Below are 17447 nucleotides of genomic sequence, written 5' to 3' on the forward strand. Positions count from 1 at the left end.
TTACTTGTGATATGATGAGTTGGGAGGGGCACTAGGATATCAGAATTATTACTGATGCATTTTTTTACCCGAATCTGATCTTTTGAGAACTGAAATATGTATGAAAAATTTTAGTTGGAGATCTTAATGAAATGTTTACCTTATCGACTTAATCTTTTGGAAAATAATTTTTTTTTTCTAGTTCAGGTTACATAATGGCGTTACCATAGGAAAGCAATGCTTATCAGATGCCTAGGGGATGTTACTGTGGCAATCCAGGCACTCCTTCAGAGAGGACAATAGTTCTAGCTAGATGACAATCGTTTGTAACATTGCTGGTTTCGAATACATCACCTGGACCCCCATCTTTTTTGGGGGGAGTCTTTAGATCTACTTGTAAGAATTCTGTGGAGCTGGGTGGAGCCTGAGCGAGCTCTGTTCTGCCCGCCGCAGGTGAGCCTCTGCACGCCCAGCGAGAACACGCCCACGGAGAGCCTGGCCCGGCTGGTGGCCATGGTATTTCAGTGGTTTCACTCCACGGCGTACATGATGGATGATGAAGTTGGAAGCTTGGTGGAAAAGCTGAAGCCTCAGTTTGTTACCAAGTGGTTGAAGACAGTGTGCGACGTCCGATTTGATGTCATGGTCATGTGCCTTCTTCCCAAACCCATGGAATTTGCCAGGGTAAGTGAGGGCTGCCTCTCTGGACCTTGCTGTGGGGCAGGGCTTGTGGGAAGTGCTACCTTTTACTGTCCCCCTCTCTGTGTCAAGAGCCAAAGATAGTTTACCTGGGTATGGTGGTATATACCTGTAAACCCCAAATATAGGAGTCTGAGGCAGGAGGATTGCTACAAGATCCATGGTGGTTTAGACTATACACAGTGAGTCCCAGGCCACCTTGCCTCAAAAATGCAAAACCCAAATCCAAACAAACAAAAAATCCAAGGGCCGTATTGTGCATCTTTGGTGGTGGGCTGTGTTTGGCCTTTGTTTGGTGTGGGGAAGAATGGCATGATGGGATTTTAAAGTGTAATGACTTAAGTATATGCTCATTTTTTTAGTGTTGCTTGTTTTTCTTAAGAAAGAAAAGGGGGAGCTGGAGAGACGGCTCAGCGGTTAAGAGCACCGTCTGCTCTTCCAGAGGTTCTGAGTTCAATTCCCAGCAACCACATATATCTACAATGTGATCTGATGCCCTCTTCTGTCGTGCAGGTGTATATGCAGATAGAGCACTCATATACATAAAATAGACAAAATCTTAAGGAAGAAAGAAAGAAAGAAAAGAAAGAAAAGAAAGGAAGGAAGGAAGGAAGGAAGGAAGGAAGGAAGGAAGGAAGGAAGGAAGCAAAGGAATGGTCTCCATGGGGTTCAAGGGCTCAGTTCTTGCCTGCCCTATGGCCAGTGAAGAGACTCTCTGTGGCTTCCTGTGCACTTCTGGACACCAAATCTGTTCCTTGTCTTCAATCATTACTTGTTTTCTGGGATGAGTGGACAGGCCTGATTTGTTGAGCATCCCCGTCCACTCCAGTTGTCCTAAATCAGCTTCCCACTGAAGATTCCAGTGTTGGGTTTCAGACCCAGGACAAGTGCCTGAGGTGCCCATTTAGACCTGGCCTCCAGGTTTTCCCAGCATCCCTCAGTCACCACCTTTACAAGGCGTCATACCCCACCCTCTACCCTGAACTTCCCAGCCCAGGAGCTGGGCTTCCTTTCCTCAAGGGGTTCTTTATTATATAATCCAGACATTTTGGTTCTCCACCACCCCCATCGGTCTCTCTCCTCTTTCTCTGTGCATGCCCTTTGTCTCTCTGCTCTCCCTCCCTTTCCCGTCTCTCTCTGCACGGCGACTTCCCTGACCTCCTGTGAGGTCAGTGAACCCGCCCGAGCACTGCCCCCAACAAACCTGCCTTTATGTACTTTAATTTGGCTTGAATTGACTCATTTCAGCAGCACAGGAGGCCTATCATCCTTAGTCACAGAGGAAGTCCACACTGTGCCATTTCAAATGCCAAGCACAGTTCCTCCAGCTGCCAGGATCCCCTCTCTGTGTGTTGGAGGGCAGGCGTCTTTATGCCTCTTCTCTTGCTACCTCTCCATATCACTACTTGTAGATGCTCAGCGGGGAAGGCCCCATATTTCTTCATTACAATACAATTTGTGCCTGACCGGAAAGGTGGAGGCTCAGAATCAGTTTTTGGCAGCAATAAATGATTTTGTTTTCAAAGTATCTTCTAGATTTTTTTTTTATTTGTGATTTTTTTTTTCTTTTCAAAAAGACCTTGAGAAAAATTTCGGTTTTGAACGGTGCTGAAACGTGCCATCTGAGGCTAAGTCAGAATACAGACCATCTGTATTCTGATTCCAGGATTCAGATGGCTGAGCCTTTGTGGAGCTAGGATCTGCTCCTCTCTTCTCTGGTGCCCCCTACTGACTCCTTCAGAAAATTGCATTTTTACATGTCTGACGGTTTTCAAGTTGCTTGAACGCTTCGTGTTGGTACGCTTCCTGTTTTTTTCTCTTAGAGCATTAGAAGACTGGTCTGGTGTGATTATGACAGATAAGATGTTAGGTTGTCAGTAAAAATCTCCCTCTCCCAAAGCGGGTCCTACAAGGTAACCAATGATAGACAGAGCAGCAGAGAAGGCTTGTTGATGAGAATATCAAAGGAGGACTCCCTCAACAGAGATTTAAGACTTCTACACCAAACTCAACATGGCTTTTTGAAGCCAAGAGCAAGTGACTTTCTAGAATGGCTGGATTCTCAGAACACTCTTTTCAGTGGGACTAGATGGATGTGCATTTTCAAACTCCTCTGCTTTAGGCAGATATGAAAAGCTCAAACACATTTAGCTCAAGCGGTTTCACCATTAAACAGGTCTCTTAGCAATTTGGAATCTGAGTATCCCCGTATCTCTTTCTCCGTGACCTCCCTTGAAATTTCACCTGTAACAAAGATACCACGTGGGATGTGTGCAAAGATGCTTCCGTCAGAACTTACGAGATAAGGAGCCCACAAAGGGGATGAAGGGTAGAGCTGAAGAAGCAGAGCTCCATGGCTGGATAGATTGCAGACCTTGTTTCTGAGGCCTAGAAGCCAGGAGTGGAGATTTCTAGACGTTAGTGAAGCGAAGATGTTAGCGTCACTATGACACTCATCTCCCACACGCAGCATGAATGTCGTGGGTATTCGGTGAATTTCCTGAGGGGCTTGAACTGCTGTGATTAAGTCCTTTGAAGCTGAAATCATCCAGCTTCTAGGCCTTGGGGCAATATTACCCAATTCTTAAAACAAAACAAAACAAAACAAAAACCCAACTTTCATTTATTTGTTTCTTGCTTGGCAGGGCGGGGGATGTGCATGCAATGACGTGAATGTGGAGTCAGAGGACAACCTGTCTGCAGTCCTTTCTCTTCTTTTACTATGTTGGGAGATGGAAGTCAGGTCATTAGGCATGGAAGCAGGCATCTTTGCTGAGTCATCCTGTCATCCCAAGACTAGCCAATCTTAATAAAAATGTGAACAACTGAATTTAGTTCTCTGTTGGTGCTGGGCCAGGGGTGTGGAAGAAAATTTAGAGACAGATCATGGGATGGCTAAGTGGTAAGAGAGCTTGGCCCTGCAGACATGAGGGCTGAAGTTCAAATCATCAGGACCCACATGAAAAGCCACATGTGGCCACGTATGCCACCTGTCATTCCAGGACTTGGGGTGGGTAGAGGGGACAAGAGGATTGCTGGGTCTTACTGGCCATCAGCCTTGCACCAGGTTCAGCGAGAGACCTCGTCTCCGGAGTAAGACAGAGAGTGGCAGAGCCTGACATCTCCCTCTGGATGCATACCACATAGAGCTACACAGACCATACACACTCTCGAAGCCATACACTATACACAAAGGAAAGAAATCAGAAACAGTAACTGATGGCAAAATGGGCAAAATGACAGTAGCTTCTTGTACAAAAGGGTGTGGAGGCTGATTCACCCGAAGGCATATTAAGGAGCTGGGAGGAATAATAATCCCTTAATGAGATCCTTCCCAGAGCCCTCTCTTGATGCAACTGCTTGTTGATCCTCTATTAAAAAATAAAAATAAAAAAGATTTCCACAGTTCATATTACAAGGTAAAGATTCAGGAGCAGTCAACTCTTTATTAATTTTGTTCTAGTAAGTAGAATATAGAATCTTTAATATCAGTTTAAACAATTTAAACTTATAAATTAAAATACTCTCTTGATTAGTTTTTTTTAAAGATGTCTGTTCGTTTGTTTTTTCCTTTTTTTCTGGTGTTGAGAATTGAACCCAGGGTATCATTCATGCTAGGCAAAGGCTCTGTCACTGAATTATATCCCTCGGCCCCACAAATGAATCCTTTTTAATTCATTGATTTAACCACTTTTAGAACTTCTTTTTAAGAAAAGAAGACTGTGGCGGAATGTGAAGAGTAGGGAAAAATAGTATTCGGTACCATTGTGCTGTCCATTAAGAAAAACCTGCAAGGCAGAGTATGGCTGTAGAGAGTGTCTCCCTGCAGGCAAGAGCAAATGCATGCTAGTCATTGCTGCTCACTACAGTAGGAGAGCAACTTTGGGATTACAGCTCTCGTGGGCTCTGGAAGTCCATGGCAGAATAGTTCAGCTTCAGTCTGTGATCAGTATCTATACCTACCCAATGATGATGATGATGGAGCTTAGCAGAAAGTTCTCCAAAGAAGAAACACAAATGGCCAGTAAACACTTTAAAAAGTGCTCAACATCCTCAGTCACTATGGAAATTCAGATTTAAACCTTTTTAAGATTTGGTAGTGGTGGCACACAGCCTTAGTTCCAGCACTTGGGGAGGCAGAGGCAGATGGATTTCTGTGAGTTTCAGGCCAGCTCGGTCTACAGAGAGAGTTCCGGGGGCAGCCAGGATCATACAGAGAAACTTTGTCTCTGACCTCCAACCATCCCACCCCTCCAAAAACTTGACCCTCACACCAGTCAGAATGGCCATCATCAGGAATATAAGTGGCAACAAATGCTGACATGGATGTGGGGAAAGGGAACCCTCATGCCCTGTTTGTGGGCGTGAAAGTTAGTGTAGCCTCTTTGGAATTCTGTCTGGAGGCTTCTCAACGATTAGAAATAGAATTACCGTTTGACCCAGGTGTACCACTATTAGGCATTTCCCGGAAGGACTCAGCGTCTTCCCACAGAGAGACTTCTGTATTCACTGATCCATCTGAATGGTGACGTGAAGATTCTCACAGATCTTCCTCTGAAGACGCTTGGCCAGTGACATGGACTTGTGGTAGGCCTGCTCCCTTCCAAGAAATCCTTGAGTACAATTGTGAGGAGCATGGTTTGTTCTTTTGCCTTTGTCAGGTTGGCGGATACTGGGACAAGTCCTGTAGCACGGTGACTCAGTTGAAGGAGGGTCTCAACCGGATCCTCTGCCTGATCCCTTACAACGTGATCAGCCAGTCTGTGTGGGAGTGCGTGATGCCCGAATGGCTGGAAGCCATCCGGACAGAAGTCCCTGATAACCAGCTAAAGGAATTCAGGGAAGTATTAAGGTGGGTAAGTAGTTTAAGGAAGTCACTAACTGTAGCGATACGTAACGCTCACGGAGCGTGTGCTGCGTGCCAGGCACTCTGCTAAGCATCTTGTATAATCTTTACACCTAACTGTCCCGTGGAGTGAGGCGAAGCACTCAGATGAGACGCAGCCAGAGACTGAGCTAAGGTGATTTGAATCTGTTCAGAAAAGGACTTGTTCCCATAGAGTAATAAATGCATATCGGTCCTTTTGCTTATTTTCAGGTGTGGTGGATGGGGTAGGTTGGGAAAGCGTGAAGGGAGATGTCTTTAGATGCTGGGGTAGTTCCTTTTGTTAAGCATCAGACAGGAATGAACAACCATACGACCTTTTCCATTTAATGATGGAAACTCTCCTCTAACAGTAGTGAAAGACGTGAATGCCCGGTGAGAACACACAGTAATTAATCTAAAGGCCTTAGCTCTCCGAGGTTATAGTTAGAAATACTTCGGTGGCAACAGTAGCTTTTGGTGTGTGTCCATCGGTCGCTTAACTTTTGTTGCTTTGCTTTCCAGCAAAATGTTTGACATAGAGCTGTGTCCTCTGCCGTTTTCCATGGAAGAGATGTTTGGTTTTATTAGCTGTCGCTTTACAGGATATCCATCCACTGTGCAGGAGCAAGCGCTACTCTGGCTTCATGTAAGTGAACCATGCCACCATTCTGAGGTGTCTGTTAACCGCTGAGCTTTAGATGCCTAGGAGAAAGGGGAGGGTTTTCACAGAGACCCCAAACCCTTGTATTTATGAAAGTTTGCTGTAAACTGATGTCACATGTGTGAAGATTAAGAGGTTAAAATTTAGATACATGTAGCTATAGCTGTATTGAATAAATATAAATGTATTTGGTAATATTACCAAATTTGTAGGGCCTTTCAGGCCTTGTATTTGACTAGGTGTCCAGGGTTCAGAGAAATTGCCTTTACTTGGAAAGACTGAGAAGCACTTACAGAGAGGACGGTTCATGCCATCCACTCAGCCTGGATGACTGCCTCTTCTGTCACCATCAATGGGCACAGGCTTAACCTTTAAAGGCTGTCTCACAAATTACCTCCTCTCAGGTTTTCTGTAGCTGTCTGTCTACCCAGATCACTATTCCTTCCTGCAGCATTGGAAAGATTCTCTTCGTGAATTCTGTCTTTTCTAATATGATTTTTTTTTTTTTGGTTTTGGTTTCCATCTGCTTGCAGACCCCTCAAGTTCAGGGACCACATCCTATTTTTAACTTTACAGCCCTCCCCAGCCTTTCGTCCTAGCATTTGGATATACATTTTATTTAGTGAGCACCCAGTTTAAAAAGATATGAAATGGAATACCTCCCAGGAAGTTTAGGCACTTTCACAAAGTGAGAGCAGATTTACTGTTTAATGATGATTACAGATACTTATTTAAGTTTGCTTTCTGTGGTGCTGGGGACTGAACTCAGGGCCTTCTGTGCTGCTCTGAAGGCAGGTGCTGCAAAGAAAGGCATCAAAGTACCGGCCTAACCATTGAAGAGACCAGACCAGACAGGGCCTCAAAACGGACTCCAGATAATTAGCCATGGAAACACTTGTAATATACACTTCATAGGGACAGGAGTAGAAACATGTTTTTTTTTTGTTTTTTTTTTTTTTTTTTTTTTTTTTTTTTTTTTTTTATCCCTCTGAGCAATGGACAATGGGAGGAAAGTAGGTTCCTCAGAAAGCCCTGAGGAAAGTTCTAAGAGGAATGGAGGGTGGGTTCATTCTGTGTGAATGTTCACTGCAGATGAGGGGTATTTATCCCATGAGGACATGAGCTTGTATCTGAGAGCAAGACAACATCTTCACAGTCAGCCAGAGTGGGGGTGCGCCGGGGCGACTGCTGCAGAGGTTGTAAGCTCAGGGAAACAGTTCCACAGTGCGTGCATAGAGAGGAGAACACAGAGTTAAGGCAGACGCTGGAAAGAACACAGCAGCTTAGCGGACAGTGGGGAGGGGAAATGGAAATTCCAAAGATAACTGATTTCCTTGGTGTGAAAATTTGAAGATGACTGTGTTCATTTGTGTATGCTAAGTGTCTTTATTTTCAGTAGTGTACTTAAAGAAAATGTTAAATTTCGTTTTCTGAGTTTGAAAATTCACTCTTTTTGGTGTGGGGGGGTTCTGGGGTATGTGCTTTTTCCCTCAGGTATTATCGGAGTTAGATATCACGGTCCCACTTCAACTCTTGATAAGTATGTTTTCTGATGGTGTTAATTCTGTCAAAGAATTGGCAAATCAAAGAAAATCAAGAGCCAATGAACTGGCAGGGAACATGGCGTCTCGAAGGGTAATTATTGCTCTGACTGTTCTTGTCCTACTTGTTAAGGCTGGGGAAGCCTCCGCCAGCTAGTCTGGCCTTGAAAGTGGCATCATTAGAAATCTCTTCGGAAAGATTGTATCACGTTCCGTTCCATTAGCGTTTTGATTACGTTAAATAGGAAAACATTTGTTAAAGACAGACTTCATGTAGCCTTTAATCAGTAACTTACTGTTCTCATTTTCTTCTTCTTCTTTTTTTTTTAAATTTAATTTTGCCCCCTGTTACCACTGAGAGAACAAGAGAGTAATTGTTTTGCTTACATTCTTCCGCTGGGGGCAGGGTATCTTCCTGGTGAACAGGAATTCTTTTCTAGCTACTGGCAGGCCAGTAGTTCTCCTTGAGGGAAGAGCCGGGGTGACCGGCTTTTGTTCCTGTCATTGTGTTTCGGGAAGGCACATTCAATCAGTGGAGACTTCAGGGGCACACCTAGTCTGTGAATCAGCTGAGGTCTTTATTGCCTCTTTGTGGGTGAGAAAAGTGTAGAAGAACGGTTGGTGCGCGTTATAACGTGTCCATGGAGGACCTGAAGGAGTTTCTGTAGGTGGAGGGATGCTCGCAGACCATGAGCAGTCCCTGAGGTCTCAACTCTCCGCACACGGCAAGCCCGTCCCCAGAACGCTCCCACAGCCATTCGACTGAGATCTGGGGACCAGAAACCCTAATGAGGTCATGGTCGTAGGGTCACAGCTTGTACTCAGAGCGGTTGTTTTTGTTTTGTTTTGTTTTGTTTTTGAGAGGGATCATTGCCTGCCTAGCTTGCCTGTCTGACAGGAACCAGCCGCCCGCCTTGTTTTCTCCCTTTTGCAGCTCAAAGGTTGCGTAACAAGCTCAGGCGCTTCTTCCATGCTGTGTTCACAGTGAACAATATCCCAGAGGTGTAAGGACCCACTCTCCTCATTTCACAATCCAGTGAAGTGACACTGGAGACATGTATTCAGATTCCTAAGGGGTGATCTTTTTACCCGGAACTGAATAGTATTTGTTCCCTGGTTACTAGAAATGGCCCTTAGGAGATAAAAGAGGAGTTTAGAATGATATGCTGGACAGGGCTCCACCACAGACTTGATCACTCACAGTAAAAAGGGGAGTTTCAACGGGGATTCTGCTGGTAGAGTTCTGAAAAATGTTAAAAGGCGCAACAAGGACAAAAATGCTCACGCTGTGAGTGAAGGCTCAGTCGAAAGCCGCTGTCCTTGAGGGGCTGAAGGATGAGGAACTCTAGCAGCCATCCTGGAGCTGGCATTCTGCTAGGTGGTTGAGCGAGGTCGCCCTAGAGTGATGGCCTCAGATGCACTGCCGAGCAGGCAGAGGTGGCAAGAAAATCTCCCTACCTCTTGCCTCTGCAGCCTTGGTGTTCTTCTGGTGCCTGCCATTGACTGAACCCACCTGGACACCAGGCAGCAAAGGAGCCAGGTGAGACACAGTGGAGAACAGCATAGAAGAGTTCAGTGAGGGCCTTGGGTGGGGACACGGGGAACAGCCAGTACGGTAGGTCCATTGTACCTCTTCATGAAGGTCTGATCGTCATAATCCCAGGGGCTGTTCTAAAATCCTTCTGATCCAGAAGTCTACCTTGATAATTCTAAAAATTATCTTAAAATATTTTACCTTCTAGTTTCTCATTTTCAACCTGTCTCCCGAAAGCTAGCCGCTGCAGTTTATTATGGCAGCATTTGGTGGGATGAAAATGATGGCAGATGACTTTGTTCTCCAGGGTTCCAACTCATTTCCAGACAGCTAGTAGGAAAATGTGGACGTTTTCCTGTTTTGTTGACATGCATTGTGGGGATGTCATGTCTGGAGGTACAGATGCCTGTGGGAAGCCAGTATGACAGCAGGAAATGCCTTCCCTAGGCTCCCCAGATACTTGAGGTGACACTTACAGAGTCTTTGGCGCTGTCATGAGGTCATTTGCATTTGCATTTGCTGTTGTGTTTTCTTCCAGGTGAGCGTGGCCTCTGACCCTGGTCGCCGAGGTCAGCACAATACGTTGAGTCCATTTCATAGTCCGTTTCAAAGTCCATTCCGGAGTCCCATGAGGAGTCCATTTCGTAGCCCTTTCAAGAATTTTGGACATCCGGGAGGAAGGACTATTGATTTTGATTGCGAAGATGACGACATGAATCTAAATTGTTTCATCCTCATGTTTGACCTTCTCCTAAAACAGGTAGTGGAAGCAGGAGATTCCTTTAGTTGGGGACAAAGGACCCCTCCCTAGGGATTCAGTCTGGCGGGCGGGCCTCTTTGCTCTCACCAACTCGGGGCAGCGTCACTTAAGACTTTTGCATACTCTTTGGGAATCATCTAAGGAGTATAAAAGTGATTTGTGTGACTGTCTGCAGTGTCGCTGACATGTGAAAATGGATCTGAGTTTTAGGAATACTGTTCTAGTTGAATAAGTTGGATAAGAGCTGGCTACTGCTGTTGTCAGGAAGATCACATTACACTTTTGTAGCGAGGGGGATAATTTAGATAGGTTTTGTAAACTGATTTCTGGAGGGAATTTTAAAAGCTGAAGAACATTTCCTTGTAACTCAGAAATATGAAATTATTTAGGACTTGCAGAAAATGAGAATAGTCCAAAGAATCCCCAAACACTCTTCTCTAGAGTTTTTGAGATGTCGCTAGCCCCTGTTTTCTTAATGAATTGTTTTGAGAGTAAGTTGCAAACATGCTATCTGTCTTTACACACTTCAGAGTGTATTTTTTTAAGATTTATTTATTTTACATATATGAGAGCTCTATCTGCATGTCAGAAGAGGGCATCAGATCCCATTATAGATGGTTGTGAGCCACCATGTGGTTGCTGAGAATTGAACTCAGGACCTCTGGAAAAACAGATAGTGCTTTTAACTGCTGAGCCATGTCTCCAGCTCCCAGATTGTATTTTTAAATTACATTTTTAAATGTAACTACAGTATACATTGTCAAAATCAAATAGAAAATTTTCATTTTAGAATTAATGTGTCATATTTATAGCAAAACAAAATATAAACTCAGCCTAATTTAAAATCTTTAAATTTTATGCATTTATGTATGAATTTCTTTGTTTGTTTGTTTATTTATTTACTTATTGTGTATGAGGGTTTTGCCTACATGTGTGTTGTGGCCCACGGAGGCCAAAATAGGGTATCAGGTTCCCTGGAACTGGAGTTACAAATGGTTTGGAGCCACTATGTACTGGGGTTCAAACCTGGGTTTTCTGGAAGAGCAGCCAGTGCTTTTAACCACTGAGCCATCTCTCTAGCCCTCATAGTCTGTTTTTTCAGCTCTAGAATAATCCAAGATTACTTAATGCAGTTGTTTGTCTTAGTTTCTAGTTTCTCTCTCTTTATGGAATATGATCTAACTCTGTAGCTCTTTCTGGCTTAGTAATCATGATGTAGACTAAGCTGACCTTGAACTTGCAGCAGTCCTCCTGTCTCATCCTCAAGTGTTGACGTTACAGGCAGGTGCCGTTGTGCTTGTAAGATGGGGACTCTTCCTCCCTGGGATGTTGCCGTTAGGGCTCCTCACACAGCCGGGCAGGTGCTGTACCGCTGAGCTGTGTCTCCAGCTCTTCAGCCATTATCTGCGACAGTTCCGCAGTCATTTTCATGATGGCTTTTTTGTGATAATATAGTCCAATTATTTTGTACAATGTATTTCAAGTAGAGTTTGTTTTATTTTTCCATATGAATTGGTTTGAGCCATACATTTTTTTTTGGCAGGGAGCTCACACATGTGATATTATGTCTTCTCTAATTAGTGTATTAAGAGGCGGGGGCCTAGAGAGATGGTTCAGCACTTTGGGGGTTTTAATGCTTTTCCAGAGGACCTGAGCTCAGTTCCCAGTAGCCACACAGGCTGGTTACAGCTGTTGTAACTCCAGCTGCAGGGGACCTGGTGCCCTCTTGTGGGCTCCAGGAGCACTGTATACCCCACCCCCTGACACACATGCACATAAACACAAAACGAAATAAACAACTAAAACCCAAAATCCAAGAGACTAGGTTAGAGTTACTGGTGAGTTTGGTTAATGCGGTCTCTGCCATTTTCTCCACTAGACAGTTAGGATAATGATGCGTCACACTCTCGCTCCCGCCAGGCTCAACATCCACAGGTCCAGCCACATTCAAGGGCAGAAACAGCCGGGAAAGATCATTGCATCTTTTCTGAACATGTGTAGACCTCTCTTCTCCTCCTTACCTATGCCATGCAGTGTAACATCTGTTCGTACAGCTCTCACGTTGTATTAGGTGTCACAAATGACAGAGAGCGACATACAGCCTGAAGGTGTAGAACACATGGCCTATGTAGATACTGTTGCATTCGAGTCCTGGGCCACTTTCTGGATGGTTCAATCTCCTGAAGATGCCGAGGGAGGGTGCCTCTTTACCTTCTGTGATTAGGACGTACGATTTCCTGTTCCTTATCACACTCTCAGCTACGGGTCTTAGCCCAATGGATGAGTCAATTACTGTTACAATGGCTTTGAAATTATATTCTAAGACCATCCTTTTTTCCTGTACTAGCGGTGTGTAGTGTCCCCCTAGAGGAGCCGTAGTAGTTCCTTCCTTACTGCCTGTGTGCTATTCACCTGTTTATTCTTGTGCCTGTGGATTCATATGATCTGCTGCTGTGATTACTTATTCTGCTGCTCAGGGGACTCCATGTTTGGCCAGTGGGAGCTCCTTTAAGATGACTCCATGTTCTATTTTGCTTGTTTGGTCTTTTTTTTTTGAGACAGGGTCTATCTGTGTAGCCTTGGCAGTCCTGGAACTTGCTCTGCACACCAGGCTGCCCTCAAATTTACAGAGCTCCACTACGTCTGCTTCCTGGGTGCTGGGGTTAAAGGTGTGCACTACCACTGCCTGGCCTATTCTTTTAACACCTCCACATTATTCTCTTTCTTTCTCGTTTGTGGTCTCGGGACTCAAACCTGAGGCCTTGCACATTTGGAGGTATCCACTCTACTACTGAGTGACACCCCTAGTCTTCCACATTTCTTTAAAATAATCCCTTAATTTCTGGCATTGTGGGATTTTTCCAGACTCTTCTTTGTCTCAACTTTGAGATTAGCCACTTCTCCAAGGGGCCCTGGTTCCTTTTGTTGGATAATAGTACTTGGAGACTAAGATCTGGACAGTAGGTGAGAAGACATTTTTTAAATGTGTAAAATCACACAAAATGATGTTTTTTGAAATGTCTCAGAGCTGGGTGTGGTGACACATGCCTTTAATCTCAGCGTAGTCAGAGTAGTTGTGAGTCAGAGTAGTTGGAACTCTGTGAGTTCGGGCCAGCCTTGTCTACAAAGTGAGTTCCAGGACAGCCAGGGTGGTTATACAGAGAACCTTGTATCGAAAACCCAAAACAAACAAACGAAAAAACAAACAAACAAACAAACACAAATATCTGTTAATGTCACATATGATCTTAAGGGTAATCTGTGTACTTATGTTAGTTTTAGATGGATGCTGGAAATCAGTGTATCTTTGTGGCTCTTAAGCCTGTATTGTTTTTTAAAATAATTTAATTATTAACAAGTACTATGCCAATGGAATGCTGGATAAAGGACCAAACTGTCTTTTTTTTTCTTCCTCCCTCCCTCTCTTTCTCTGTGTTCTCTTTCAGATGGAGTTACAAGATGATGGCATCACAATGGGTCTAGAGCACAGTTTGTCGAAGGACATTATTTCTATCATAAACAATGTCTTCCAGGCCCCCTGGGGGGGCTCCCACAGCTGCCAGAAGGACAAAAAAGCGACGGAGTGTAACTTATGTCAGTCTAGTATTCTCTGCTACCAGCTTGCTTGTGAGCTCCTGGAGAGACTGGCTCCCAAGGAAGAAAGCCGGCTGGTGGTAAGCCGTTGAAGAAACGCGATGGCTCGTGGTTAAGCCCATGCAGTGGGTGGGGGGGGGCATTTATCTGTTATCTAGAACAGGAGATGGGGCCCCAGGATGCAGAATGCTTGTGAGTGGCTTGCGCTGAGTGGCAGCAGTCCCACTCTCAGATTTTCCACGAACACGGAACATTAGCGGTATCCCTGAGGGACTTTTCTCACTCAGTTACTTATATGAAGTTTAAATAATAATGAGCATAGTACATTATACAATTAGGTTGGGTATGGATATTGATTCAAGAAACTCACCGACTTCATCAGCAATGAAGAAAACCCATTCCCTTTTCCGGTATGTTCATGTTTTGCTTTCAGGGAAAATCATGCAAAGAGTTGCCAGCTGATGTATGGCCACACTTCAGTGACTCCATACTTTAGCTGTTTTCTGATAACGCATTTTAAAGGGCATACCTAACACCCAAAATACCCTCCGACCATCAGACGTAGATGAAACCAAATTATCTGACATGCCATCTGCCTTCCTCCGTCTCTTTACCAATTGCTTAAGGTCAAAAGTTATTTCTCTAAAAAAAAAAAATCCAACATTTTTTTGAAGTATCACATAAAACAATAAAGTGAGCCTTCAGTCACAGTCTGTTGACCTCGTCAGTCCTGTCTTAACATCATGTCTTTTAACACAGCCTTTGGAGACTTTCTATAAAACTGCACCTCCATCCCCCATTGTTCTAACTACTGCCTTCTGTCCGCCACTCTGAGCTCAGGTGTTTTAGATCCCTCATGCAAGTGAGAAAAGGTTATATTTGCTTGCTGTGCCTTATTTATTACCATAGCATAATGTTTTCCAGGCTCATTCTTGTCAACTTGTCGGCATGTAATAACATTTAATTGAAAAACAACAAACCAAACCAAAATAAAACCAGCCTCAGTAACAGATGGCAAGGAAGTAGAAACTGAAGCCAAGAAATCTTGGGTCTGTCTGGAGGTGGAGCTCAGTGGTAGAGTGTCTGCTAGCGTGCACAAAGCCCTGAGTTCTATCCCAAGTGCTGAAAACAAGCAAACAAACAAAAACAAAAGTGCTGAGAGTCTAAGGGGGAGCAGACTCAAGTAAATGGAACACAAGCCAGTGGAGAGTATTATAGCAAGATATGCACAAAGTGGCCATGGGGACCTTGAGCCTAGTGTCAGGATGAGATGGGACCAAGCGTCTTTTGAGGGAAACGAGCTCTGAGTTTATGCCTGCCGTGAAGCTGATGTCAAGAAGATGGCGGAAAAGAATTCAGCCGTAGAGAATCTCTGCCCAAGTGATAGATGGGCATTAATTCGTTAGTGGGCAAGCTCTAATCATTGCTTAAAGGGCCCACCTGGTCCTGCCTCAGTATCACAACGGAAAATCTCAACAGAGCTTGGAGGGAACACACTAGCACTCACCTTGAATGTCTAAGTAGTGTTACCATGCACCATGAATACTAGATCCTTTTCTTAAGAGAAAGACTGGAAAGAAATAAATGCTTTGAAGTAATATGCTCTCATGCTGGGAAAAACCAGAGTTATTAAGAGGGGAAACAAGGTAAAAGGAAAAGGAGACCAAAGGTAAATCTTCAAAAGAAATCACAGATGTGACAGAATAGCCCAGGGGCGTGAAAACAAAGAAACCGAGGCAGGAGACAATGCCCAACAGGAGGGAACTGAGACTTATATTCCGAAAAGAGGAAAGAGCGAAAAATACCTGGAGAATGCTGCAATTGGAGGGTCCTTTGTGCCCCTGGGGATTGTGGTAACCAGGGAATGACGGACGGCAGAGCCTGGATGTTTGCAATTTGAGTACAAAGACAGCAGAGGAAATGTTTGTATGAATCCGAGGCATCTTTTTGGGAGGTGAACTGTAAGGGAACGGAGATCGCACAGGATTGTGCTGCTGTCTTCTTAGTAGGTTTGTGTCATTTAAGGTAAAGAGGGAAGTCAAGCATAAATGTAGAGAAACCAAGTCACCCCAAACAAGCCTTCCTGCCTCTAACACTTCTCACAATGGTCCAATCTGTAAATTTGGAGGCGAAGCTAAGGATTCTGTTTTTCTTTGACATTCAACTGGAAGAGATACTCTTGAGCAAGAGAGCATCCTGTCCTGGAACATGGTCTCCATCCCCTGGACTGGCTACCTTAGGTCTCTCATCCCCTTCCTGGGTCAAGGAGAGGACACAGTGAGATGAAAACATGGAGGATGGGCTGGCAGGAGGCCTAGGCTAGTTTGCAAGGCAGGTAATGCCAGTCCTGCCGCAGTACCAGATTTGTGGCTTACAGGTGCTTGTAGACAAATCAGCAAACAGCAGGCAACCGTCTCCATAAAACTCAGCTTACAACAGGACTGGCTGTCTTGTTTATAGGTGGCCTAGGAACAGAGCCAGCCTCAGGAAGCCTGTGAAGCTGGCAAAGGTATTTTTCAGAGACCTTGATCGAGTTCATTTTCTCTGCCAGTTAAAGCATTAAAGGGCAGAAAAATTCTCCAGTGCAGCAAGGAACAGCAGGGGAAATCTCAGACACAGCAGACAGAAACAGCAGGTAAAGAAGGGCTTCTATTAGAGGTGAGGAGACAGGCAACATACACACACACACACACACACAGACACACACACAGACAGAGTTCACAAGGCATACGTAGATGGAGAAGGGCTTGTGCAGGCTGGAATTTTCAGGGTCTTTGAGGGATCTTCTCTTAATATAGGGTTAGTCCGTTTGAACAAAGACAGGAAAGCTGATGGACCCAAAACTTTGGCATAAACATGTCCTGATCAGGCCTTGAACTTGTCCGACAGGTCCACAGAAGGGGTCCCTGTTGCAGGCAGAGAAGCCCAGCAGATGTTTAGGACTTTGTCTCTGGATAGGAGTAGAAGGACAAAGCGGAAGTCTCTCCTCTTTATTATCTACTGTAGCCCCTCTTTCTATCTGTGCCTATAGCGATCTGCCTGACTTCTAGTCTTTCACTGCCAGCCGCTGCTTTAGCACTGCTACTTTCTTTTCAATGCCCTTTATCCCACCAGTGTCTGTTTATTCATTTTGATCGGGCTGTCAAATAATTCCCTTTAAAAAAATTGTTTGTTAAAGTATTAGGATAATTTCTAAAGAGGGTATTTAGAAACAAAATTGGGAATAAAAAAGAGACTAGCCAGAGATCAGATATTTAAATGATAGCCACAGCTAATGTATTCTTCCACCCTGATTTTTTAGGTAGGACCTTGCTATGAAGGTCAGGCTGGCCTCTGTTCACCATCCTCTGTCTCCTGAGTGCAAGCCCTAATGCACTTAAAATTATTTTTCTTTGCTTCCTGTTTTTTCGATTTGTATTATGTGTGTAAATATATTTTACATATCTATATATCTCTGTATGAATGGCGCTGCTGTGAACAATATTGTACAACCTATCTCTAGGACTTTTCTTTCTTTTTTAAAAAAATAATTTATTTGATTTTATTTTATGTGCATTGGTGTGAGGGTGTCAGACCACCTGGAACTGGAGGCACAGGCAGTTGGGAGCTGCCATGTGGGTGCTGGGAGTTGAACCTCCGTCCTTTAGGAAGAACTGATAGTGCTCTTACCACTGAGCCATCTCTCCAGCCTGGACTTTTCTTGTTTGCTTTATTTGTTTATTCGCTTTACATCCTGATCACAACCCCCTCTTCTTCTAGTCCCCTGCACCCCTCCCCCCATTCTTTCCTCTCCTCCTCAGAGAAGAGAGTCC

General features: G+C 44.3%; 1 protein-coding gene across 13 annotated transcripts in view; it reads left to right on the plus strand.

Moving 5' to 3' along the window:
- Unc79 (unc-79 homolog, NALCN channel complex subunit) overlaps nucleotides 1-17447 on the plus strand; it is a 228201-nt gene that overhangs the window by 114590 nt on the left and 96164 nt on the right. For all 13 annotated transcript variants that reach the window (XM_060388091.1, XM_060388089.1, XM_060388081.1 and 10 more), the window contains 6 exons: nucleotides 433-663; nucleotides 5340-5530; nucleotides 6068-6191; nucleotides 7701-7841; nucleotides 9820-10041; nucleotides 13488-13715. In XM_060388091.1, the coding sequence (XP_060244074.1) occupies nucleotides 433-663; nucleotides 5340-5530; nucleotides 6068-6191; nucleotides 7701-7841; nucleotides 9820-10041; nucleotides 13488-13715 (1137 nt within the window). The remainder of the gene's footprint in view (nucleotides 1-432; nucleotides 664-5339; nucleotides 5531-6067; nucleotides 6192-7700; nucleotides 7842-9819; nucleotides 10042-13487; nucleotides 13716-17447) is intronic.

The sequence above is a fragment of the Meriones unguiculatus genome, chromosome 7 (assembly GCF_030254825.1).
Source record: "Meriones unguiculatus strain TT.TT164.6M chromosome 7, Bangor_MerUng_6.1, whole genome shotgun sequence".
NCBI lineage: Eukaryota > Metazoa > Chordata > Mammalia > Rodentia > Muridae > Meriones > Meriones unguiculatus.